This window comes from Balaenoptera physalus, assembly GCF_965194825.1.
Source record: "Balaenoptera physalus genome assembly, chromosome: 7".
Taxonomy (NCBI): domain Eukaryota; kingdom Metazoa; phylum Chordata; class Mammalia; order Artiodactyla; family Balaenopteridae; genus Balaenoptera; species Balaenoptera physalus.
Window position 1 is genome coordinate 19,402,100 of NC_138886.1, and position 27,353 is coordinate 19,429,452.

At 42.9% G+C, this 27,353-nt stretch overlaps 1 protein-coding gene and 1 long non-coding RNA gene across 3 annotated transcripts; both read left to right on the forward strand.

Moving 5' to 3' along the window:
- On the forward strand, positions 1-27,072 carry TNFSF15 (TNF superfamily member 15). 2 transcript variants are annotated; one of them, XM_082469283.1, is made up of 5 exons: positions 6-430; positions 9,809-9,851; positions 10,810-10,857; positions 14,328-14,575; positions 16,274-27,072. In XM_082469283.1, the coding sequence occupies exons 1-5, from the start codon at positions 206-208 to the stop codon at positions 16,364-16,366; spliced, it is 657 nt and encodes a 218-aa protein (XP_082325409.1). In that variant the 5' UTR covers positions 6-205; the 3' UTR covers positions 16,367-27,072. The 2 variants fall into 2 exon arrangements, with proteins under 2 accessions (XP_082325408.1, XP_082325409.1); XM_082469282.1 differs by having other exon boundaries at positions 1-430; positions 14,328-27,072.
- On the forward strand, positions 6,257-8,639 carry LOC309664211. The gene is made up of 2 exons (XR_014265679.1): positions 6,257-8,036; positions 8,386-8,639. It is a non-coding gene; the product is annotated as an uncharacterized lncRNA (long non-coding RNA).
- Positions 27,073-27,353: the final 281 nt, after the last annotated feature.

Consider the following 27,353-nt stretch of genomic DNA (forward strand, 5'->3'; position numbering starts at 1 on the left):
AAACCAGACTTGGTTTCTGTTGTAGGCGGTGCATTCCCTAGCAGGGTAGGGCGGGGCACAGTGCGCTGTGGAAAGTGGAGGGGGGAGGGCAGGGGGAGGAGTAGGCAGTGATTAATTCACCCACTGTGAGAGCTGGGCTTCTATTTAATGGGGGGGGTCTCTCTGCCCTGAAGGAGTGAGAGGCAACTCTAGGACCATCAGGAGCATGGCAGAGGATCTAGGGCCGGGCTGTGGGGAAACAGCCAGCATCGAAATGCTGCCCGAGGACGGCGGCTGCAGGCCCAAGGCCAGAGCTGGGCTAGCACCCAGCAGCAGCAGTGCACGCTGGGCTCTGACCTGCTGCCTGGTGTTGCTCCCAATCCTGGCAGGACTCACCACCTACCTGCTCGTTGGCCAGCTCCGGGCCCAAGGAGAGGCCTGCGTGTTCCAGGTAAGCAAGACTCCGCAGTGACCTGGGGGTCAGCAGACCCCCTGGGGCCACCTGGCCACTATCACAGCTCTGGACAGAGCTTCTTGGTCCATCATGGTCCCTGCTTCCATATGCAAAGGAAAGGCAGACTGTGGAAGGTGAGAACTCCAATTTGGTTTTTATTCTCAGTATTTCTGGGGGATGAATTCTGCCTTTTTAGGTTTATATGGAAACAACCACAAGCCACTTATTTTAGATTATTATAATCATAATGCACTGATAATTTGGGAACATTCATTTTCCTTAAAAAAAATGAAAAACTAAAAAAAAAAAACTAAATTACAAAACTAATACGTAGTCATTGAAAAAAGGTAGAAAACACAGATAAGGAAAAGAAGATAATTATCATTACCCATAACTGCATAGAGTGACCACTACTAACATTTGAGGATATATAATTCCATATTTTTTAATAAGATGGGATTATTTTGAGTCTCCTATTATGATTTTGTTTATTGTTAGTAAATTCACAGCAGCATGATGATATAGATGGTTGTATTGTATTCCTATGTATGTATGTGCTATAATTTAATCAACTCCCCTTTCTTGGGTTTAGAAATATTCTTTTTCGAAGCTCAAGTAAGAATCTCCTACCTGATTATTTATCTCTCTGGTCTTGGTAGGGGTGGGGAGCTTAGTCAAAAAAGAATACAGGGTCTAGGGAAAACAATGGTGCAATGGTGGGCAGGTGCTGACAGGTGACGGGGAAAACATAGTTCTGGACTAGGAACTTCAAAAACCTTAAAACCTGAAGAATGTGTCATTCAAGGGATACCCTTTAAAAAAAAAAAAAAAAAAAAAAAAAAAAAAAAAAACTCTCCTACATAATCTCTGGTAGCCAATTTAACCCCAGTCCAAAGTATTAAATTCCAGAGGGGAAAACAGGTTTTTCAGTTGGTTTAATTGGAAACCTGTTTTCTAAGCACTGCTGGCAACTTCAAAGCAGAGACCATGAGCAAGCCATGGTTAATGTGTAACTTTCACCACCCATGAGGGTCAGCAAACAGACTGAGATTCAGACAGCAACATTCATGGCCACATGCCATCATTCAGGAAATGTAGAAATATGCAGACAACTGGAAATGCTGTTCATGTTACAGGAGAATGGGAGGGCCTGGGGGTTCAGGCTGTGACCCCTAGACCGCCATGGGGCTGGTTCCAACAAAGTCAAGCTGCAGCGTGCAGTCAGCATTCTGGACTCAGTCCCTCTTTAGCCAGAAAGAGATGGCCGTTCTTGAATGAGGCATTAAGTGGCTTCCAGTAACCTGAGCTCTCCTGCGTTCTGATGAAAAACACTCCCTCTGCCCCAAACGATGTCTGAGATTGCCCATGTTGTGTTGATCTAGAAGTCCATCAGGTGGGATGCCACGGCACAGCGGAGGCCAGTGAGGTGCTTAGGAAGAGAGTGTGAAGCACAAGCTGGCGCTGCACAGGAAGCCCCTCGAGGGAAGGAGCTGCACGCCTGCCCTGTTGCAGGCGCTCAAGAGATGCAAAGGCCAATACCCCATTCTGTCCTGGGGACCTCTGGAGCTGTGGTTTGGCCAGGCTATATAACTTAGAAGAAAAAGAAAGGGAAATGGGGCTAAGGCTGGGGCACATGCAGCAATCGGAGTACTGAAAAGAAACACCTGGCCCATTCAAAGAAGAGATTTAAGTAAGAATGCTTAAAGAGTTCAAAGAAAGGTCAATTTACTGAGTTGCAGACAGATTAATGAGAACAACAGGGCCGGAAGCATCCTGGGGTTACCAACAGTATGAAGCTGGTCACCACCCCTTGGCCTGAAGAGGCAAATAGAGGGAAAAGTTTTAGAGGAACCCAAGGAGACCTAAAACGTAGGAGAGGGCCTGCCTGGAGGAGCTGAGGGCTGAGTTGAGGAAGGCCATCTGCCAAAGCAGCAGGGAGGGAACAGAAAGCAGGGAGGGAAAACTCTGACCAGTCTGCCCCCAGCCTCTCATCCCCTTGGCCAGACTCAACTGGAAGCTGGGCTCAAAAGAGCCAAGGAGCAAGTGTGCCAGGAGGTCAGTGAGGGCTCAGGGCATAGAGTGGATCCGGAGGGGCTAACAGACAATAACCAGCTCAAAAGAGATGCAAGAAGATGGAATTCAAGTGGGAAAACCAGGTCACTGGGACAGTTTGGGGACATAACAACGAAATGTCAGGACTCTGAGTCACCTGAGTTTGACCTCCAGCTGTGTAAATAAGCATATGGCTTCCTTTTTTTTTTTTTTTGGAGTCTGTTTCTCTTTCTACCAAAAAAAGATACTAACATAAGTACTCTGACAGCACTAATAAGGTATGTGCAGGAGCAGTTTATATGTTGGGAATGTGGGGAGAGCTACAAGTACGCGGTAACAGGACTCGACAGCACCATTTGTCACGCAGAGTTCATCCAAACTTCTCCTTGTAATTGAAGTGACCATCTGTGTTAGGTAATTGGCTTTCTCCAGAGGAAAAACCAACTTCTAATTTCTTTATGATAGTTTTGCAACTTGGAGCAAGGTGCCCACCTAAATTAGGCACCTGTCTTCCTACAGAAACTGGGAGATGGGGGCATTACCTCTCCTGATGTTCACATTTCAGAGAGATGCTCCCAGGTCATGGGGGTGGGGGGGGAGCAAGAAGAAAAGGCCTAGCTGTTCTTCAAAAGGATTTATATACATTTCAAAGCAAGAAGAAAGTACTTACAAGTTTTCTAACCTAAATGCTCTAGGAAAAAGGAAGGGAAAGAAATCTCGTCCCTTATTTTCAACAGGGGGAACTAAGCCTCTTATTTTTCATTTGCACTTGTCCTTATGATCTAGATCCCACAGTTAGTAAGACCTAGATCCAGAACTCAAACTCAGATCTGTCTCCCTCAAAGCCTGGAACATTCCACAAGCCCTGCAAATACAAAGCCCCACTATGATCTGCCCGAGTGGACTCCCCCAGACTCACCTAGGGGCCAATAACCACCTTCGCCGCCACCCACACCCGCTTCCCCTCTGTGTCCCAGCCTTGCTCCCTCCTCCTCTTCCCCTCCCGCACGCAGCCCCACAGTCCTCCTCTTCTGCCCACAGCCTTCAGAAGATCCATGGAATCTGAGATTGTTTATGGAATGAGTTTTCCATTCACACAGTGGCCAGGCAAAAGGCAATTCAATTCTAACACAAGAAGAATTGAGCGAGGAGGGTCTCACAGACCTTCAGATACATTCACAGGCCTGAAGAGAAGGCTCAGCAGCAGCAGAGGATAAGCTGATGATAATAATGACAGTAGGGGCTTCCCTGGTGGCGCAGTGGTTGAGAATCTACCTGCCAATGCAGGGGACACGGGTTCGAGCCCTGGCCTGGGAAGATCCCACATGCCGCGGAGCAACTAGGCCCGTGAGCCACAACTACTGAGCCTGCGCGTCTGGAGCCTGTGCTCCACAACAAGAGAGGCCGCGATGGTGAGAGGCCCGCGCACCGCGATGAAGAGTGGTCCCCACTTGCCGCAACTAGAGAAAGCCCTCGCACAGAAACGAAGACTCAACACAGTCATAAATAAATAAATAAATAAATAAATAAATAAAAGAACATGAATTTAAAAAAAAAAAAAAAAGAGTCATGTACCACAATGTTCACTGCAGCACTATTTACAATAGCCAAGACATGGAAGCAACCTAAATGTCCACTGACAGATGAATGGATAAAGAAGATGTGGCACATATATACAATGGAATAATACTCAGCCATAAAAAGGAATGAAATTGGGTTATTTGTAGTGAGGTGGATGGACCTAGAGTCCGTCATACACAGTGAAGTCAGAAAGAAAAACAAATACCGTATGCTAACGCATATATGTGGAATCTATAAAAACGGTACTGATGAACCTCGTGGCAGGGCAGGAATAAGGACAGATGTAGAGAATGGACTTGAGGACATGGGGGCGAAGGGGAAGCTGGGATGAAGTGAGAGAGTAGCATTGACATAAATACACTACCAAATGTAAAATGGATGGCTAGTGGGAAGCAGCCGCATAGCACAGGGAGATCAGCTCGGTGCTTTTGTGACCACCTAGAAGGGTGGGATAGGGAGGGTGGGAGGGAGGCTCAAGAGGGAGGGGATATGGGGATATATGTATACATATAGCTGATTCACTTTGTTATACGGCAGAAACTAACACAACATTGTAAAGCAATTGTACTCCAATAAAGATGTGGGGGGAAAAATAACCACACCGTCCAGTGCACCTTAGAGGAGGATGAAATGAAACAACCTTGGAATCAAACAGGTCCAGGTTGGATTTATCCTTGTGCAAGTACAAACAGGAAATTGCAAGAGGAAAAGGCAAAGGCAAATGTCTGTGTATTTCTCCTAGAAGTGCTGGGAGGATGTTATGGATCATAAAACATTTATGCCTTTGCAATTGTGGCATTTATGATGGCAAGAAATAGATATCTCTTCCTGTTTATGAATATACTAGAGAGTGAGTACAGAATATGGGAGAAAGGCTAAATGGGTCATTAGTTAAAATACTGGGGAAATGCCAATAAGAGAATCTCAAAGACCACATCGCTTCAGGCTCATCCATTATGTAGTCAGCTAATGTTTATGGGGCTCCTGCTATGTGCCAGTCTGTACTTGGTCTAAAGGTTTAGCTCCCAGGCCTTTCACGTACTCTTTGCCTTTGGCTTACAAAGACTGTAATCAGGTGATAAGCTCTTTTGAGTGCAGCTGGAGTACTTACTAGATGAGGAGCACACATAAACACCAGTAGGACCTGGCCCAGGGAAACCCTCAGCTAGACAGTAGTCTCCTCCTTCCCTCCATCCTTCTTTCTTCCCTGTTGGAAGTATTAGAGAATTCCCAAAATGCTTAAAGTAATAGGTCATGGTTAGTTTGAGTTGGGGTTTATCAATCTATATGCAGCCCCCACCCCCAAAAAAAAGCCAGAAGAAAAAAGGAAATAAAATCAAGTGAGAGTGAAAATTCCCTGACCTATAAGAAGTAAGGGGTGAAAAGCACCAGCTTACTTTGCTCGGGGTTAATAAATACCAGGGCGGCAGGCAACCCACTCTCCCACTAATATGTGTGCCCATCGGCAGACACATTTGCCTTTTCTGGCTCTGATCCTGGCCAACTGTCACAACTCGCAACAAACCTTTCTAGAGCCATGGCTATGCTCCAAGCAGAGCCTGATGAAAAACTTTGGAGGCCCCAGTACTAAAAGATTATGGCTACCCACCTCTACATAATCAAGTTTTTTAATTTAAACAAAAACCCAAAACTTTGCATGTATTCTAAAATGAAAGGGTCTCTTTCCTAGTTTTTTTAATTGTAAAACTCTGGCTGAAGTCACTGAAGCTGAAGCTTACTCCATCTTCTGCTCTGTTTTCTGCCTGTCTTACTGGTGCCTGAGCATCAGTGTATTTTGCCAATTGGATAATCCAGTGGGAGTGCCAGGCACGGTCTGAGGTGCTACAAATATAGTGGTGAGCAAGACAGGCAGAATTCTACAGGCAGCTGGAATTCTGCTAGAGAGAGAAAATCAATAGCATACAAATAAGTCGTATCACTTGAGGGAGTAATAAATGCTCCGAAGGGGAAATAAAATTGGACCCGGGTTCTCAGCCAGTGATTTGAGAAGGTATTTAAGGGGAAATAAATCACATCCTTCAGGGGTGTTCTTGGACTCCATGTCTATTCAGATTTGGAAGCTAATGTTGCAGTGACCAGCATCTCTCGGGAGCCATCATCTCCTTGGTATCCCAGAATAATAAGAAGTGATGGAGACGAGTCAGAGTTGGAAGACAGTAAGCCATTTATTGACTTTTTTTTTTATAAGCAACCATCTTGAGAGCAGGCATTGAGCCAGCTCACATGCATAAACCTTTCCTCAAAGACCTACTAGTTCATCCTCTCAAATCTCCTCTTCATTCATTCCTGCTTCTTATCACAATAATCTTCCTCGCATGATAAACAGAGTGATTATTAAGAGAAACAGCAATGGAAGGCTTTAGATATTGTTCTTGGAAAGAGGGTCCCAGCTGATGTTCTTCTTGGAGACTCTTGGAATGTTGTGTTCTTCAAACCTGACAACAGGCACTATCGTAGCCTCCAGATGTTTAGTAGTATTCTGGTTGGGCCACTTAAAACCCACACACATTCCATCCATATAAGAAAATAAAATGTGTGTCCAAGTTACAGAAATCCAGCAGAGCAAATAGGGAAATGTGTTCACTCCCAAATTCTTGCTAATGACAATGGGACTCTGAGCCAAAAGAAATGCTCCAGACTCTTAGCTGAGGGTCTGCTTAGACAAAAAGAAGTAGGATGTTCAAGAAGGTTTCTCAGCAGAGAACTAAATGAAGTAGAAGGTGGCCAACCAGGGCAGCCATTTCCTACACAAGGGGATGCCACCAGGCTCTCCCAAATTCTTTTTGAGAGTTCACCTTCAGTTTTCTGCCTTGCCAAAGGATCGAGTCCTTTGTCAGCTCTGTCAATAGCAAGTAAGGAAACAGCCTACAGAATAAGGCCATTTCTAGGCTGCTTCTCCACCTCCCAAGCTCATCAAAGTGATTGATGCTGGATAAGTAGTCATGTCGATTGGGTTTAGGTTTTCAAAGACTATGGTACTCATGACCCTATGCTAAAAGCGTATAATATATTCACTTGGCAGCAGAAATGCTTGCAGTTTCCCAACTGCTTCTGTGCTCTGTTGGGCCTCCTTACTCTTGCACAAGCTTTTGGCCTTGTCTGGAATGGTCATTATCTTTATTACCTGGTTAATACCTGTGAGTATTATATACCTGTGAGTATATATAAGACGCAGTTCAGGCGTAATTCCCCCTGATTCTCCCACTTCTGGGCCAGGTTCCTATTTTCTGGTCTCTGTGTTTCCCCCGCTGTCACAGTGCATGGAACCACTAGTACTTATCCATCCACCTCAGCAGATGAGGGGCTTGCCTAGAAGTTATAAGGAGCAATGTTTGAGGGCTTGGGATTCTGGAGTCAGTTGACCTGGGTTAAAATCCTGCTCCTCCACTTTCCAGGTATAAGACACTGGGCAAGTTTCTTAATGTCCTAAGCCTAATTTTCAGTATGAGGATATAAATAGCATCCACCGTGGAGAGTCATTGCCAGGCTGAAGGAGATAATGCATGTGAAGGGCTTAGCACAGCCCAGTGCCACTACTCAGAGAATAAATGGTAGCTACATTTACTGCCTTTTTCATGTCCCTTGAATCATTCACTGTGGTTGCCTCTTATGGCTGGAGTACAGAGAACTTGGAGAAGGATAAATAGTAGGTAACAAGACTGGGATGGCGGTTGGGACTCTGAATGCCAACATAAGTATTTGGGACTGTGTTAAAGGTTGTGGGGAGCCATTGAAGGTTTATGAACAGAGACGCGTCTCAAAGTGATGCTTTAGGAAAAGCCCTCTGAAGGCAGGCTAAGGGATGGGTTCAAGAAAAGGAGGAACCAGGTGGAGGAAGTTCTGTTAGGAGCCTATGGGAAGAATCCAGGAGAGCAGTGTGCTGAGGCCTGGAGTAGAGGCATGAATGAGAAAAACTCCAAAATAGAAATGACAGCTTGGGGCTTCCCTGGTGGCGCAGTGGTTGAGAGTCTGCCTGCCGATGCAGGGGACACGGGTTCAAGCCCTGGTCTGGGAAGATCCCACATGCCACGGAGCAACTGGGCCCGTGAGCCACAATTACTGAGCCTGCGCGTCTGGAGCCTGTGCTCCGCAACAAGAGAGGCCGAGATAATGGGAGGCCCGCGTACCGCAATGAAGAGTGGCCCCCACTTGCCACGACTAGAGAAAGCCCTCGCACAGAAATGAAGTCCTAACACAGCCATAAATAAATAAATAAATAAAATAAAGGTTAAAAAAAAAAAAAAAGGAGTTTTCTAAAAAAAAAAAAAAGAAATGACAGCTTGGGTTTGTGGAAGAAGAAAGAAAGGAAGAAATTGCAGGCTTGGTAACTGAGGAGAGGCAGTAGTGCTGCCATCAACAGAATTAGGAAGTGGAAAAAAGAGCACTGGAAAGGGGAGAAAGGCAGTTAGTCATTCAAAGACAAGATCTCTGCCTTCAAGAAGGCTTCCAATAGAGGTTAGGTAACATGTCTTGGAGTAAAAAGAGCCTGGTGGTCTGGGCTCTAATAAGATCACTGTTATCACAGGACTGCTCACAGACCTAGACTCACCAATGACACAGCTGCATCCACACAACCACACATGCATGTAGAGAATCCATGCACACAACACCAGACCATAGATACATGTAGACACACAGATGCAAAAACACATTGACTCATACCCTCTTCCACTGATGAAGCTGTCTTCTCTCATACTCACATGGACATACAATTTCTCATTCACAAGTACACACACACACACACTCACACAAACACACATGAATTTTAAGACGTAAAACTGACAAGTGTTCATGGTGACATGAGGATCAGTGGTCTTGGGGGACTGTGTAGTTATGAGGATCAAATCGGAAGACTCTGGGTTGAGTCAAAATTGTATCAGAGAAGAGAACATTGGAAAATGTAAGAGAGTGATGTCACTCCTAAACTAAGAGCTTAGTTTTGCTCCTGAGTTTATATGCAGGTCTTGTGAATGGTGGTTCTTCATTTTCCACGCATTCTTTGCATTGACTGATACATTTTCTTCATCTCAAATCTGGGAGTTATCTATCGCTGGGGTTGTTATTATTCCCAATTTTCAAATGAAGACACCACAACTCAGAGCGGAAGTGTCTTGCTCAAGATCATATTGTTAATAAATGGTGGAACCAGGATTCAAATTCAGGTCCATCTACCCCCAAAGCAGTTACTCTTTAACTACCATGTGGTATCTGAAATGGCTCACAAACTAGGGTTGCAAGAGTAAAAAAGTCTTCATATATTGCATGGAAACAAAGCAGAATTTTGGAGGTTGATGGGAAAGAGAGCATAGTCGTTATTTATTTTTTGGTATCACTTTTTGCAATAGTTCCAATTTTTAAATTGTGCTGAAGAAAAGAAAATAAAGCAAGTGAGGCTATTTGTTCAAATAATAGAAGCAATGATAAGATGACAGAGCGCCCTAGAATGGAACAGGAAAAGCTCTCAGGACAAAACTTTAAAGTTGAGCTTCAGAGACAAGCATAGGAGAGAGAAAGGTCATTGGGGTGCTGGAAGATGAAAGAAGAGAGCTTGGGTGCAAGATTCCCATCAACCCAATATTCTCATTCCCATTTCCCTTATCTCTGAGTACCAAGGCTGGGTAGCAGCAGCATATTAAACAGGCCCATAACATGGGCAGCTGCATGGGTGTGGGGTCAAAAGGACCACAAGATAATATGAACCGTATCTTTCTTTCCCAATAGACTCCAAAAGGACAGGAGCTTGGACCTTCACATCAGCGATCTTGTAAGTGTGTTCATATTTTATGCCTTTTCTTGTGGGGAACAAGAACATTTCTCATAGTCTGATACATGGGAAGTTAAGATGCAGACCCAGAGGAAAAGAGAGGCTCCTCCCCAGTCACTAAGAAGGCAAAATGGTGCCATGGCCAAGTGCATGGCCTGTGGAGGTGACAGCCTTTAGGCAAATAATTTCACCTTTCTCTGTCTCAGTTTACTCACCAATAAAAGTGGTTATAATAGTACTTACCTCCCAGGGTTAGTGTGGATTAAATTAGTTAATTCCTTTAAAGATATTAGAACAATACCTAGCACATCAAAAGTATGCAATAATTTTTCCTTTTAGCATCAATAACATCATCTTTATCACTGTAGTTAGAACACACTTGTCCAGTATAATCATCTCTGAGAACCAAAAGGAAATGCTGAAGCCTTCTGGAGGACTGAGAGGGAAACAGAGTGTCCAGAGAGGGAAAGGGATTTGCCAAGGTCATACAGCTACAGAGTAGTCCCCACCTACTTCTGTTAGGACATCCAGATGGCTCAGTGGATATGGTTAAAGGGACTATGAAGAAGGCAAAAGGCCAACCAGCTCCCACAGAACCAACAGAAGCAAAGGAGAGGCAAGGTGAGCTTTGCTGAACACCAAGCATGTGCCAGGAGTCATTCTGAGTACCCATCACCCATAGCAGGAATTGATGCACCCATGTTAGATACGAGAAAACAGAGTCTCAGACAGGATGGGTAACTTGTCCAAAGTCACGGGACCAAGGTTCATTTGTGTTCAAGATTATTTCTCCTGAGGCTGCCTTGTCCCTGCCCCCCCGCCCCAAAAAAAGACCTGGACCAAACTGGAGGAGAGGAATGTTTCCCTCCAGCTGCAGGCACCACGCAGCTCACCAAAGGCTGTCTTCACTCCAGTCACCCTCTGACTCATAGAAAGCATTTTTCTCCTTTCCTTACAGACGCACCTCCTGGAGCCGGTGGGGATAAGCCAAGGGCACACCTGACAGGTAATTCTTCCGGGTGTGTTTTCCAGGAGACTATGGGCCCTGGGCCTGAGATTTCTTTCAGTGTTTGCCAAAGTCATTCTTGTAGCTTTAAACTGGAAACCACACCCTTTGGTAACAGACCTCTCCTCTCAGTCAGGGTTTTCAGATGTCTTCCTCCCTCGAAGTGTCAAAGCCCCATGTTTCTTGGGCATTTTCGTCCAGATTCTATCAGCTCTCTTCCTTATCTACTGTTTCTCTCTTTCATTCTCACACTCAGTCATTCAGAAATGGCTTTCCTCAGATTCAGAGATTCATGTAATTTTGAATCTAGTCAAAGATGAAAGCTCCCCTAGCCAATTTATTGAGTCCATTCAAGAAGTTATTGGACACTTACATTCAGGTAGGTATTTCTAAAGAATTTTCATTGATGTAAAGAGATTACGAGCAATCTCTTAACATCACCAGTTGGCCAGATTCCCAGGTCTAGTGTCAAAATTCCTGACACCTCATATCTGGAGTCACATATACCTCTACGACTCCAGAGAAAAGAGCAAGACAGTGCAGAAATACGTGTTAAAAATCCATTGATACTACATATAAAATAGATAACTAATGAGAACCTACTGTATAGCTCAGGGAACTCTACTCGGTGCTCTGTGGTGACCTAAATGGGAAGGACTCCAACAAAGAGGGGATATATGTATACGTATAGCTGATTCACTTGGCTGTACAGTAGAAACTAACACAATATTGTAAAGCAACTATACTCCAATACAAATTTTAAAATAAATAAATAAACTTTGCTGATTTTTCAAAAAAAAAATCCATTGAAAAACTAGAAAGTTAAAGAACAAGCATATTCTTCTGATCTGTAAGAAAATTTGCAACCCACAAGGGGATATCCTTGTGGCCCACAACATTTGTCTTAACGTTTGACCAAGAGGGAACCGTGGTGAGTCCTGAGTGAGGATTAGGGCCAGGGAGATGTCAGTCACTATCACTTACCATTTGCCTATAAGAATGGGAGTTATTGAACAGGCTGGGCACGAAAATCCTAGAAACTGAGTATGGAGATGCCAATCCTCTTCCTACTGAATGGGGGGAGTGGAAATTGGGAAAGGAATCTAGGTTCTACTGAGCTTTTAATATGTACCAAGCACTGTGGTCGGCATTTTACGTCCAGGATCTCTTTTAATCTGCATATCAGCCCAACAGGATGGGGAAACGGAGGCTCAGACAACTAAATTCACTTGTCCCAAGTCACAAGACTAGGAAGGTTGAGATTTGAGACTGACTCCAACTGTTTCCATTACAAGTACTTCGTACCCAAACTCCTACTTGCTGCTGTGTTAGCCTAATTGCATACCAAGTTAATAGAGCTTGCTTTGTCTAGAAAATACATGATTTTTGCTTTTAATCATCTGAGATGAATTTTTTAAATCTATTGCATCACCCACAAAGAAGGAGTAGAGACTATAAGAGGTGACTAATAAAAATGCCCTTTACAGATTTTGCAAAGAAGCAACAGAGCTCTCCAGGGGTCACTTAGTGCAGGGGTCAGGGGAGCCATACACATTCTGAACATGTGTCATAATTGCAAAAGAAGCCATAGTCTAGTCAGCAATGGGAAAGACACTTTAGAAAATCCAGGAACCAGGTTTTTGGTCAATTACCAGGTGAGAAGTTTGCTGAACACTTATTTAAATATGACCTATCCCAAAACTATGGCCAGCAGTGCATAATGGTAATTGCTGTGGATTTCAAAAGCGGTTGTAGGAAATTAAAATGTGTTTTAATTTTTTCTGAAAAGTATTAGTTTTATTGCAGGTTATCTTATTTGAAATCAATGGTTTGAATCAATGGTGTGATTCTATTCATTTTTTTCTGCTATAGATATAACCTCATAAAAAGCATTCATTCATATGTTCTATATAACATATACTTGTAAATAATGCAAACATAAAAACATATAAAAATACATAAAATGAAGCAGGCTTATTTTTTAATCTGTCAAAATGAAAGATGTTAGTTTATTTGAGGAAAGAAAATAAATATGTATTGAGTAACACTGTATCCAGCCATCATGATAAATATGTCCATGTCTCTTTCACTCATTTGATCTTCAGAACAAGACTATAAGGGAGCTTTGTCTTCAGTTCACAGACAGGAAAATGAGACTCAGAGAGAAGAACCTACATGATACAGAGTCGGGATTGGAACTGGGCCTACGTGGCCTGGAGCCCCAGTCCCTTTCACTCCACAACTCAATTATATTCTGTCGTACATTTTGGCCCTGTTGATGGGAGAGAAGCATTTGCAAAATCTTCTGGATCTCTGGTGTTCTGCATGCTAATTTTTTATTAACTACTGCCTGTGTTTCATGTGGCTTTGGACCGTGCATTGGAAGGGAGTAACAAGGAACATGACTCTCTCTCTCTGCAATGCCCTCTTTCTGTAGCAGAGCATTTCTGAAGCCAGAAGCCTAATAAAAGTAAATGTAGTTTAGAGGCTATTCCTAATTCCACATTTAAAAAAAAAATTAACCATCTCTTAATCCTTTCCACAGGTATTATTATCTCCTTTTCCTTTCCTTTTTTTTTTTTTCTTATTTGTTTGTTTTTTAAGGAAAGGTACGTCAAAAAAACAAATCTTCGCTTAGTGAAGAAATACTTTAAGCAAAAGGATTATCACAAGGCGGGGAGGTAGGGGAGGGAAGGGACTACTGCGGTCAGGGGAACCTCTGACCATAAAGTCTGCAAGTGTCTCAAGAGTTAGGCTAAAAGGGTTTTTCTTTTATAGAGAGGAGGACACAAAGCTGAAAAGAACCAGGTGTGGGGAAGTGGGATGAAAGGTTGGCTTGATAGGCTCAGAGAATGTTTTACCCTGAGGCCAGCCTATTTTCAGGAGGCTGGTTCAGGTTGAGGGTCAGGTTGAGGGTGGGCCGAACTTCAGGGGCCTGGAGGAAGGAGAGAAACTTACCTAAAGTTTGGTTAAAAAACATTTTGTTCTGATGAATCAGTGAGGATAAAACAGTCCAGCTAATCATTTATGAAGCAAAGAATTGGGAGGGTCTGGTGTCTGGCCTTGGCACAGATAAACAAGGGAGGTCATCCATCAGTTTTATCTAAGTCACTGGGGAAGAGTAGTTCTTTGTTGTAAGCTGTTTTCCAAAACACAAAGGAGTAAGGAGATTTTGTAACCTTAACTCTTTTCCAGGATCACAGGGCTCAGGAAAAATTCCAACTTTTCAAATAAGAAAACTCAGGCTCAGAGAGGCAAAGCGATTTGCTTGAGGTCACCTACCTAAGATGCTACTTTCTGAACAGATGTGTATGTCCACTCACATATCCTCTACTCATTCCTCCTCAAGGAACTTGACAGCTGTTGGTTTTATCCAATCTCTTTACTCTTTGAAACTGATGTAAGACTCTTTTTAGAAAATTCCACAGGTTCTGACACAAGCAAATGAAACCTCCCTCTTGTCTTTGCAGTTGTGAGACAAACTCCCACGCAGTCCTTGAAAAATCAGTTCCCAGCTCTGCATTGGGAACATGAACTTGGCTTGGCCTTCACCAAGAACAGGATGAACTACACCAACAAATTCCTGGTGATTCCAGAGTCAGGAGACTACTTTATTTACTCCCAGGTCACATTCCGAGGGACCACATCCGAGTGTGGTGAAATCAGCCAAGGGAGCCGACTAAACAAGCCAGACTCCATCATCGTGGTCATCACCAAGGTAACGGACAGCTACCCTGAGCCGACCCAGCTCCTAATGGGGACCAAGTCAGTGTGTGAAATAGGCAGCAACTGGTTCCAACCCATCTACCTAGGGGCCATGTTCTTCTTGAATGAAGGGGACAAGCTGATGGTGAACGTCAGTGACATCTCTTTGGTGGATTACACAAAAGAAGATAAAACCTTCTTCGGAGCCTTCTTGCTATAGTGGCAAGGCAGATGTCATTGTGTGAAGGTCCTCTGCCTCTTAGCTCCTAATTTTCCTCATTCATATGTAATTATAACTAGAAGGTTTCTTTGGAACATCCATAGAGACAGTAGTTAAGCCATGAAATTTAGGGACCCAAAGTTCACACTTTATGTGCCTTACTGATGAGACTACTAATTGGAAAAAGGCATAAGAGAACAGACCTATTATCATGGTTGCTTGGAAGAGTGGTGAGTTTCTAAACATTAAAACACTGATCACCAAATGAATGGAACATTTCCACGACTTCCTACTACACATTTGTCACTAGAGGGCCCAGATACTGTTCAATTTTATTATGAAGCATTTGCTTCGGTTCAGGAACCTTAAAAACAAAATCTAATGCCCTAGAAAACAGTGTAAACCCTTCAGAGGCAAAATCCTACGTCAGTTCCTCTAAACACATACTTTAATGCCTTACCTAAAAAAATGAAAAGAGAGCTGATATTTCTCATAAATGTTCTCAAAAAAAACATTGATTTTCACGCCATCTATGGCAAGTGAGAAAAACTACCTTTCTCTTTATTATGTACACATGCATCAAAACAAGCAAGTGTGAGTTCCACATGTATATGTGGAAATACATATAACAATAGCATCTATTCAGAACAGTGTTCTTGAGCGCCTTTTATGTGTGTGCTACCTTAACCCAAAAGACACTATGAAGAATGAGACAGACTCTACCCAAATGTATATGAATACCACTAGATGGCTTCTGGTCAAATATCACTCAACATATTCTAAGGACTAATTCTAAGTCCTAACAAATCAGACACTGTTACAGAGGATTTCTGAAGCTCTCCTGACTATGTAATATAACCAGCTGATTAGGTCACTCAAAAAACTTGAAGACAGAGTTCTAGTTAACAGACCAATTATATAACAAACTTGATTGATGCCAAGAGACAATGGACTTATTCCCTGGGGGGCAAAATATCAGTCACCAAATCTGGAGATGTTAACCGAGATCTGCTTTGAGGTTTGATTCACAACTTTATATGCAGAGTGTTATATGGGTATTTTTCTCTTAAAATATTCAAAGGGATTTAAATGTGGAATTGGCTAATCAGCCCAGCCAAGGCATCTTTCCTGAAGAAGAGGCTGAACATTGAGAAGGTCCTTCCATTGCTTCAATGATTTCATATCCTCTAATGTTTGAGTTTCCTGCACTCATATGTCAAGGGTTGGAGAGGCATTTCTGGTCTCTTAGCCTCTGTTGACTTGTCTGTAAAGGAGGAATCCACCAATCTGTTTCCCAGGATCAAATGAGCTCATGGGGATGAAACATGCTAACTTCGAGCATTCTGTGAAGTCTGAGAGCGTGTCAGTGTGACATGCGGAGTGATCTCCAGCACCTTGGCCTCTATAATAAAGATTCCCTATTGTGAGAGACCTCACAGGTTGGTCCGAAAGCAAATTTGGCAATGACATCACTCTTACTCTTTTTACCAGGAGACTACAGCGGCAGAGACAAGCATTATGGGGTTCCTGAACATGATGACTGGTGTAGCAGTACTTGATCAATATCTGTTGAGTTATAATTAAATAAAAATTAATTTCTAATTTCTTAGTTGGGAGGTTAAGGCTCTAAAGCCCTCAGCTTCTCAAAACAGTCAGCACAGGCCCAGCATGAGCACAGAGCAGGGTACGGTCACCTCCACCTGGTTCAGAAGTGACTTCACAAGGGAAGTGAAGCCTGAGTGACTCCTGAAAGGAGGTGGGCAGGCAGCGGATGGCCTCAGGGAAAGGGCATCTCAGACAGACTAATTACCCTTTGCTTAAAGCAGAAAGGAAAGGTTTCTCAGTAACTACAAACCCAGCTTGATGAGAGAATGTTTCCTCAACCAACTCCTAGAACAATATTTATTGCTAAATCAGGAATGCTTTATCAATGACTCCAGTCTGGCTCCAAGATCAGAACTAACACCCTATTAATGAAATAAAATGCTCTGCCTGCATCTGCATGAGCGCACCCAGCAACCTGGGATATGGGAGAGGATCTGCATGCATAGAAGGGTCCAGAGTGGCCTACTCACTTTCCCCTCCACTGAAAGGCACCCCTATACCAAGGGCCCTCAAACCTTCCCTCTGTTCCATAGGGAATCTGGTGAATTTGTAAGTTTATCCAACAAATAGGAATTTCCTACTATCCTAGAAGACTTGAGGCTTTGGAAAAATCCCTGCCACGTATTTATTTCGTTCCTGTCATAATCCTGTTTATTGAAGATTGTATTGTGCTCAAGTCTTCACTGCTGAATTTGTTCAATTCTCTCTGATATTTCTTTTACTGTTCAGATAGGCCCAGCCAGACATTCCTAGTGGAACTCAAGTCAGAACTTCTGTTTCCTAGGCATTATGTCCATAGCAAAAATTAGCGTACTAGTTGGGAGAATGAGGTGGGAGAATGCTTTTTAAGAATGTGATGGTCCCCTAAAAGGAGTAAATGGGGTGCATCCAAAGATTTGGAAGGGAAAAAGGAGCATGCTTATGTGCTTTAGAAAATAGTTAATGTAGGGAGAAAATGTTTTACTGATTCAATGTCTCTGAAAAGGCTGAATTCAAATCAATTCCACAAACACTTACTGAGTACCTACTTGCCCTGGGGATACAAAGATAAATTATTTTAGTCTCAGACATATTCATTCTAACTGCTTAGCAGCTCCATTGTCTGCAGATCCTTTATTTTGGTTGTATTAGCTAATTAATTAGCTAACTTTAGACACATGGATATTTTCTCATTACAAAAATGGGTGCCATTTGATGAAGGATGATCATTAACAAAATGACTTGTGTATACTCTAAGTGGTTTTTTAAATAGCTATTCAAGGATAGTTCTCCATAAATAAAAGGGGAGAAAATAAAGATACTTTCTATGGTAAAATCCATTACTTAAGCCACATGTAGAGAAAGGTTTATTATCTCCTGGACTAGAGTTTGGCCATCAACACCCATGAAAATATTAGAACTTTATGGATAACCCAGATGTCTTGAAAAGCCTGTGTTTCTCAGCCAATACAGGAGCCATGATCAAAATGCATGGGGTCACTAGTATTTTGACCCTGGTTTAGATCTATTTGGAACAAAATTGCTTAAGCTACTAAAATTCCTAGATTTTTTTGACTAACATACTGTAGAATGTGAAAAGGTACACTTTCACATCCTGGAAGGTGTCTGGTTCAGTTCAATAACTAGGCATGCCAGAGCCCTTGGCTCTATTTCAGTCTAGGCTATGTCACCCCAGAGGAAATTCCACCTCTGTGATCGTCAATAACCCCTCTGGATTATAAAAGTTCAACTAGCTCACTGTGCACACCGCAGGTCTGTTGCCAAGTTTCTCTTGCAAGGTATTTTCCCAAGTCCTCTCCCAGTCGTGTTTCCATGATTGTGACATTGGGGATTAATTCTTCAGCACAGGACTCTTTACATGCTACACCTTGCAAAACACATGCAGAAGCCACTCGCCTCAAGACTTCTTACTCTCCCAGGACCCAGAGTCCTGGAAGTATTCTGCCATTTTTAGAAGAAATTTTTTAAATGATGTACCGCTGTCCTGGATATTAAGAGCTATTGCATCACACTGGCAGCTGGGCCTGGGAAGAATTCAGTGGACTATTAACCCCTGAATGCTTCTGCTCCAGCAGTGAGAGAGTGAGGGTCAGAGTAGTCACATCTATGCCCTGCTCCACTCTGTTAACCATATTTACAACTTTCCAAGCTCTGAGACACATTTGCCCCCTGCCATCCCTTCCATCACCCATTTTAACAAGAAAATACCATACCAGCCCAGACAGAACTTACTTGTTCAGGACCACACAATGAGTTAATGGTGATCTAGAGCTAGGATACTATCCCCCTGAATCTTAATCCTAGGCTCACCCAATTACCGTCTGCTCTTATTAAATAAAAATAAATAATAACTGGAGGAGAAGTTGGAGGAAGACATGAGAAATATTATCAGATATCTATGGGGTGATGTAGAAAGGGGGAAGAAATTTCTTCCATGTCTCCCTAGAGGAAAAAGCTAGGGCTAATAAGTTGAAGTTACAGGGTTACCATTTCTGGCTTGATATCCAAATGAACTTTCCACCCCAAAATAGAATGTTCCCAGATAGTGATTGCTCAGTCCCAGGAGACATTCAAGCAAAGGGCTCATCTCAAGGCTTTTGTAGAAACCATTCCTTCATTGAGGTGAGAGAAAGGATTGAGCCAAAGGATTTCTGAGGTCTTTTCCAAATCTTTGATTACATGGCCATTTTTCAATTGACTTCTGTGTGTTCTATTTGATCATTAAGAACCTGGCAGGTCTCGTCAGGAGTTCAGGGCTTCTAGCCTAGAAGTGGTTGCCATTTCCCACTTGTTCAGAAATTGTCCAACACAAGTGACTCTGAGATCTTGACCAATAGAGCCCGTCATGGAATTTTAGAGCTGACGGGATCTGCAGAGCTTATCTGCTCCAAGTTACATCATTTTAAGGATGAAGGAAGCAAGGCTCAGAAAAGTGACGTAAATGGCCCAATGCCAGACAGTAGCTAGTAGCAATGTGAGGCTAGAATGCATATCTCCTGACACCCAGCCCAGCAATCTTTCCATGTCATCCATGACTCAGTTATTTTCTTGAGCATACGTCACATGGCAGCACTTGCCTAGATGCTGGAGAGCCAAGGCAAGAGGGAGTACGACAGGCAAGTCCCACTATCATGTTGCATATGCGTTCAGGAGGAAGGAGACACACAATGCTGAATAAATAAAGTAGCTGAAATTAATCAGATGACTTTATTTGTAAAGTCATTAAAATATGTAACTTCCCCCCTTTTGTTTCAGGGGTGAAAAGATTAAACAAGTATAGGTGTTTATGTGGTTTTAGTGATAAGCCCCATGTGTTTTTATTGATTTTATGTTTTACATTAAAACATCACAAACCCAAGGTAAATTGCATATTGTATGTTGTTGGATATGTATTTAACTGATATGCATGCCCTGTCTTCCAGCACTACTGTATGAATTCCAGTCACTGTGAATGAAATGTTGTACATGTTTAAAGTATTTAATAGATGTAACTTAATAAATTGGCATTGAAAGCTGCAGAATTTTAATAATTAGATCAATTCTTTTGTCCATCTGTTCATTTATTTTTCTTTCTAGATTAAGGTCTAAGGATAACCTCTTGGGGTTTTAAAATGCCTCTAGTTCTCCATGTATTTGAATTCAAAATGGCAACTGATTTTCACAGGTTATAATAAATCCTATGACAAATTGACTATGAAACCCCACAGATAGTGTCACTCTAGTCAGATGAGGGAAAGGAAGAGAAGGAGGGAATATACTTAGTTCCTTTTATGAATTAGGAGACTCTGTGATTAAGTGGCTTAAACTCACACCAAACAACCCTAAAAAAAGAGAAAGAAAGGCCAGAGAGAGTCATATTAGTACTTGATGGAGCCAGAATTTGGACCCAGGTCTCTCTGAAACTACATGCTGCCACTCATGAAATGGCAATCAGCAAGAATTAAAAGGGTTCAACTCATCCATCTCTTTCCATTTCCCAGAGCAGTAGTTGGAGTCACCATTGATGCTCAGCCAATAATAGGGTGGGACCATATTAAATTGCCATTTCTGTGGGTCAAAGAGGGTCACATTGAAATTTCACTTGTTTCCAGCTAATAGCTGTAGGTAAAATGAGACATGGATTAAGGGAGAAGAGGATAACACTCTCCTCCAAAAACTCAGTCTCAAAATTTCCGCTCCCAGTGGGAAATCTAAGCATGTAGTGGTGTCCTTCTGAAATTCAGTTCTCACATTTAGCTTGTACCCAACTCCTGGGAGTGATAAGAACAAAAGATTTTTTACCCTTATGTAAAGAAATGAATTATTTGCCCTGAATTTATTAAAAGCCAAATGTCTACAAAAGTCATAATGCCAGTTCTCCAGATGAAAAATATTGTTCTCCTAATCCAGCTCACCAAACACAACTTTTGCACTCAGTTCTCAAAGGGACTCTTCATCCCTAGGAACTTTAGATCAAGGAGACAAAACTGACCAATTTTTAGATAGTTTGACTACCATCCCTGTTCACATTGCTTCCACTCACCCACATGTACACACCAAAATAATAGTAATAATAATAATAATAATGCTCCAGGGTGGAATTGTAGAAAACACAGTGGATTGGAGTCAACAGATCTTTGTTCCAGGCCCAGGTCTGCCAGCTGGCAAATTCTGAGGCCTTGGGCCAACCACTTCACTTCTATGAACCTCAACGTCCTCCTGTGAGAATCATGAGTAGCAGTGGATAAAGTGAGCTAAAGCCCCTTCCGTTTGTAGTTTAGAAACTGGTCTCAATATTCTATGCTTATAATGCTTGACTTTCAAACGAGCTTCCCTTTTTCAGTGCGTGGGGGGAGAGGAGAGGGTTTCTGCAAGAGAAAGCAAAATTCCCCATGTACTGTACACTTCGTGTATCTTACACTTGGCACACAGGGACTTTTTACCCCTTCGGGGCATGAAACGGAAAGGTAGCTGGAATTGAGACCTAAACTCCAGGGTCGGTGAATGCTGTTCCATGCTGGCAACACTCTCCATGCCCCTCTGCTCCCCCCACCTCTCTGATTCTCCACCGGATTTGGCAGCCCACTCACCATCCCACATAACAGGGATGGCCCCTCACGGGCTGAGGTTGGACTTTAACACTAGTGCTTAGAGCAGGCATTTTTTGTGTTCTTACCTTATGTCAGACATTGAACTCAACTCTTCAGACAGTTCATCTTACTTCCCAATGTGATGAGATTGCACTATTATCCCATTTTACATATGAGGGAAATGAAGCCTAAAAGATTAAGTTTACCTGCCCAGAATTACTCAGCTAAGTCAACATTTGAACCCAGGCAGGATAAAAGTGCCCAACTCTCAGGGTTTATTGTTAGCAGTAAATAACAATCACTGACATTTAGTGGGCACTTAGATAAGCACTGCATCATCTCATTTAATCCTCAGTCAGAGGCTGATTTCCTAGTCTCAAAACAGTAAAATACATCTGCTCCCACAGAGATTGGCATTCTCAGGAACGGACCTCCAAATCCTCCAGAGATGACTGGGTCTTCCGTTCAGTGTAATACCACTGATTGAACAACCACTCTAACCTGAGAAGGGATCCAAGGATGGCCTCCCTTCCTGAATACCACGTCCCACTTGATGTCCTAATCCTGGTACCTGGAATAGGAACACTGGCAGCAACACTGTCCTGTCAGCCCAAACTTACCCCGGCTGGGACGCCCTAAATCTGGCCACACTCATCCCTCACACCAGCTCCAGCTCACTTGATTTCCTTCTCTACTGGCCCCAGGGTCTTGGCAATATCACCACCTACCACTAGAGCCCCATTTTGCCTTTGTCTTGATTCTCCATTCTGCTTTTGTCAACCCCAGAAAGATTTAAGCACCTACCCAGGGCCAAGCACGACGCTAAGCATGTTGCAAACACAATTTCCTTTTAGCATCACAAAACGCTAGAGGGTAGATACTATTACCACTATGGCTAGTTTGTAAATGAGGAATCTGAGGCTCAGTGAAGCACAGGGACTTTCTCAAAGGCACACAGCCAGAGTGATAAATCTGGATTTGGATCCATCAGTCAGTCTAATCCCAACCTCTTATCCACTGTCATGCTCTGCTTCTCTGTCTTCCCCACGTCTCTACCTCTTACCCACTGCGTGGCCTTGGCCAAGCCATCTAACGTCTCTGGGCCACAATGTGAATTTCTAAGTTCACTTGCAGCCTAAGATTCTCGGAATCCCAGCTGAGCAATGCCAGAATTGTCATCTTCCCCATATTATAGATGAGTAAGATCAGGTCTTGCTTTTTAAGGGGACATCCTACCCAGAGCCCTCTCCTCTCCAGGTTGTGCGTTCATCCCAGGGGACCATGATGAACCGTCATCAAAGCCTTTCCCAGGGAGCTCTGCCCCCAAGCAAAGCGGCTTGACTGGCTTTGTGTTTATCTCATGCTTTTCAGGGCAATAGTTCTCAATTTTGACTACACTTTGGCCAGAGTTGGGGTGGCGGATGGGGCTAGATTAAAAAACCTGATGTCCAGGCAGTACCCCAGACTGATTAAATCAGAATCTCCAACAATGCAAGACAAGCAACTGTATTTTTTTAACTCCTAGGTAATTCCAATGTGCAGCCAGAGTTGAACCAGAATTTTTGAAGCACTGGCATATGAAGCAAAAAGCAAGGCCCTGAAGCTAGACAGATCTGCCTTATGTTCTCAACTCCACCCTGCTCCAGCTGTGAGACCTCAGACAGATTAGTCTAGCTGAGCCTGACTTTCCTCATCTGCAAAATGAGAATGACGATAGTGCATGCCTCAGGTGCCCTTGTGAAGATGAAATGCGATATTGCCCATGAAGGTGCATGGCCCCTGGTCAGAGCTTAATAAATGGCGATTGTCATTCTGTCAGAAAATGACCTGGAGATTCTGCTCCCTGTATTTCTTTTCTTCCGCATTTAAGGAAGCAAAACCAAATTACAGAAATTATAAGATCATAATGAAATGGGGTAAGATAAATGATGAGCTGCAGATTTGGTTATTCATTCATTCAACTGATATTTAATAAGCACCCTCAATGTGTTAGACTCCTGCTGGGAGTTGTGAGTGAAATCGACATGGCTATTGAGCTCACCAAGCTTCCAAGCTATTGAGTTGAAATTGTGAGGGAGGTACAATAAAGGAATTAAAAAATGATAATACATTCTGATAAGCCATCATCTAAAGGAAACAAACAGGGTGCGAAGAGAGAGAACAAGAGGGACCCATGTAGGTGATTCAGTGTGTCTGATTTAGTAACATTTGGACTGATGACTCCACAACACAATTACTGACTGCTAGCAAGCATGACTCACCCAGCGGGTATTGCTAATTACTAGGACTTTCAGGGGCAAAGAACAAGATGACTGAGCCCTGGCCAGCTGCCAGCTGTCCCTGAGCCAAAAGCAAATGAGCTGCACCTTGGACTCTTCTGGCATGGCTGGTAACAACCACCCTACCAATCCCTAGAACTCCATTCCATGCTCTCAGATGGGAAATATTTCTCCTGTACCACTGCATGGGGATCGAGAACGCTTCTTGGCACTCTCTGCGGTTTTTTAGAAATGACACCCAACTGGACTTTGCTTCCTGTGCTAGGGAACTCTCCCAGTTATTGCCCTGGCACTAAGAAACACAATCTGACACCATAAAAAAAATTAGTGGCATGTATCCCTTCTCCCAAGAGTTCCATGGAGAGGAGAAGAGGGTCTGGATGACAGTAACCATTTTATAGAGAAGTAAACTGAGGCCTAGAGAGGAAACCATCAGGCCCAAGGATTCATAGGAATAAAGGGAGCCATGTCTGATCAACACCAATACAGTGTTCCCAGCCCCTATAGTGCCTCCCTAGAGGGTGTGGTCCCTGAGCAAAAGGGCCAGACATGTCCCACTCTGGAAGTCTACACAGCAAAATTAAATCCCTGTAAGTGCTTGAGATATGATGCAGGCAGGAACAGAGAAGTAAGGACCAACACACTGGGACCTTCTCACGTCTCCACGACCTTGTCCAGTATTTTCACTGTGAGCATTTCTGCCATAGACATCTTTGCTGCAAGCATTTTTGCCACATAGCCAATTGGTTGTAAGGCAATTTTGCCATAAAAATAAAATAATAAAAAAAGAGGGACATTTAAAAGGACATGACATGTATACACTGATGTGTATAAAATGGATGACTAATAAGAACCTGCTGTGTAAAAAAAAAAATAAAATAAAATTCAGAAATTCAAAAACACCAAAAAAAGCCTAAAAAAAAAAAAGGACATAATGACTTATTTACAAAACAGAAACAGACTCACAGACTTAGAGAACATACTTATGGTTACCAGAGGGAAGGGTGGGAGGCAGGGAGGTAGATTGGGAGTTTGGGATTGACATGTACACACTGCTATATTTAAAAAGGATAACCAACAAGGACCTACTGTATACCACATGGAACTCTGCTCAATATTCTGTAATAACCTAAATGGGTAAAGAATTTAAAAAAGAACAGATACATGTATATGTAAAACTGAATCACTCTGATGCACACCTGAAACTAACAGAGCATTGTTAATCAACTATCCTCCAATATAAAATAAAAATTTCGAAACAACTCAAATCTTAAAAAAGGACATAATGAAACATGAAAAATGAATAACAAAGTTAAAGACTTTATTGCAAAATACAAAATATTTGAATACATTTAAAATGTGCGTAGATTCATGGCAATACTGCACAAAGAACTGATTTTATTTTGTGGGTTGTACCTAAGCACTTGTCTTCCAAGTCTTCCATTCACAGTAATATACATTTTTTGGCTTATTAATTCGTCTCCTCGTTCAGCACATCATACATTTTCCTTTTTGCTAAAATTTCTTCTGTCGTTAAGAGAGATTTCCAAATACTAGGATGCATATTTGTAACCGAGCTCTGTATTGTATGGTGAAAGCCTGTTGCTTATTCTTGACATACTGGCACATGTCCGTTGATAGACATCCCATGGGAAAGGTGGGTTCAACTCTGTGCCTTCAAAGCCCTTGGCCCATTTCATCTCCAATGTAGGGTGTTTCAAAATAAGAAACCAACTCTTGGGGCAAACCATCATGCTCTGTCAACTTGATAAAGCCATCAATAACGTCGCTAACTGGGAAGAACGCTATTCATTCCAACCACTTGAAACCAAACTGTCAAGCCAAACTGTCAACCAGTTATTTTATCTTTCACAGCAGAATTGCCTTACCATCAATTTGTTATGCGGCAAAAATATTTTCGGCAAAAAGTCTCATGGCAAAGATGTTTATGGCAAAGAAGCTCACAGCAAAAATACCTAGAACCCCCTAGGATATTCTCCCTGTCCATATATTCATGAGCCCTAGCACTTCAGAGGCACCGCCATCCTCCACCAAGTGTCCAAAAGAAGAAGGAAGGAAGGATGGGGAGGGGGAAGGGGAGGGGAGGGAAAGGGAAGGATATCTGCCATTACTGAGCACCTCCCCTGAGGCAGGCGTGACACAAGGTGCTTTACCCTTGTTAACTCATTTAACCTTACCTAGAAGATAGGTATTAATATTCCCGTTTTACACATGAAGGAACTGAGACTTAGAAAGGTGTAAGAAAATTGACCACTGCTGTTCACCTCGTAAGTAATAGAACTCAGCTTTCAGAGGCCTTCTTCCTTCCAGGGTTTACATTTCTGACCTGTCGCAATCTTCTAACCCGATTTCCCCCACGGTCACTCCCAGGAAATGGCTTAAATAGCAATTGATGGCTCAGCGTTAACTCGAAAGAGTGTGAGCCAGTCAACAGTTGCTCCAGATGGACCAGGCTAATCATTAGGATTATTCAGGAAGACAGAAAAGTAGCCCCTGATTGAATCAGACAGACGGTCTAAGCAATGTTCCACGGCTTTGGTAAATGAAGAAGGAAGCTATGAAGACAGTACTGAAAAACACTGGACATTTGCCTGTGCTTTCCCCATAGTCCCCCAAAGTGAATCCTGAAAGGTTAAAAGTGGTTTCATCACAAGTGTGCTTGTCAATTTCATAAAACGGGGAAGAAAAAGTCATTCGTGGGGAACTTAAGCCTTCTTTCTGCAAAGGTGAACACCGGGCCGCAATTCATAACCACAGAGGGAAGAAAATGAAGCCCCTTACAGTACAGCATAGAAAAGCAAGAGCAAGAGGCTAGAGACATGGGGTCCCTGTAATGCTCCACCGCATGCCCTCATCCAGGTCACTTAACAAAATTACTGTGCACTCATTCAACCAACATCAGCACCTAGTTCTAAGCACTACCCTGAGAGAACAAAGATAAAGAAGACATTGGGGGGCTTCCCTGGTGGTGCAGTGGTTGAGAATCTGCCTGCCAGTGCACGGGACGCGGGTTCGAGCCCTGGTCTGAGAAGATCCCACATGCCACGGAGCAACTGGGCCTGTGAGCCACAGCTACTGAGCCTGCGCGTCTGGAGCCTGTGCTCCGCAACAAGAGAGGCCGCGACAGTGAGAGGCCCGCGCACCGCGATGAAGAGCGGCCCCCGCTCGCCGCAACTAGAGAAAGCCCTCGCACAGAAACGAAGACCCAACACAGCCAAAAATAAATAAATAATAAATAAATTTTTTAAAAAAACAAATATTACTTATACTTGAAAAATACTGAATTAAAAAAAAAGTTTAAAAAAAAAAAAAAAAAGGAGACATTGGGACTTCCAGTTCTAGCCATGCAGAGTAATGACTAAAAGACTTCCTGTCATAACAGCTACAAAACTGGACTAAGTATATGAAGCAACTGCTTTTGGGCATTGGACAACATAGGGCTGTGATCTTGAGAGAAAGGAAATATGTGAGATGCGCTCCACATTCATCTCAGCTTCCTGCCTGTGCAGTTTGCAAACAGTGACCCAGGGAAGCGGTGCCCAAAGAGAAAGCAGCAGTCTTACAAAGTAGAGGAAACAGCAGGTTTGGGGACAGCTA

Coding starts and splice junctions, on each gene's coding strand:
- TNFSF15 (XM_082469282.1), top strand. CDS start 206: ATGGCAGAGGATCTAGGGCCGGGCTGTGGGGAAACAGCCAGCATCGAA. Junction 9,852..10,809: donor ACCTTCACATCAGCGATCTT/GTAAGTGTGTTC, acceptor CTTTCCTTACAG/ACGCACCTCCTGGAGCCGGT. Junction 10,858..14,327: donor GCCAAGGGCACACCTGACAG/GTAATTCTTCCG, acceptor TTGTCTTTGCAG/TTGTGAGACAAACTCCCACG.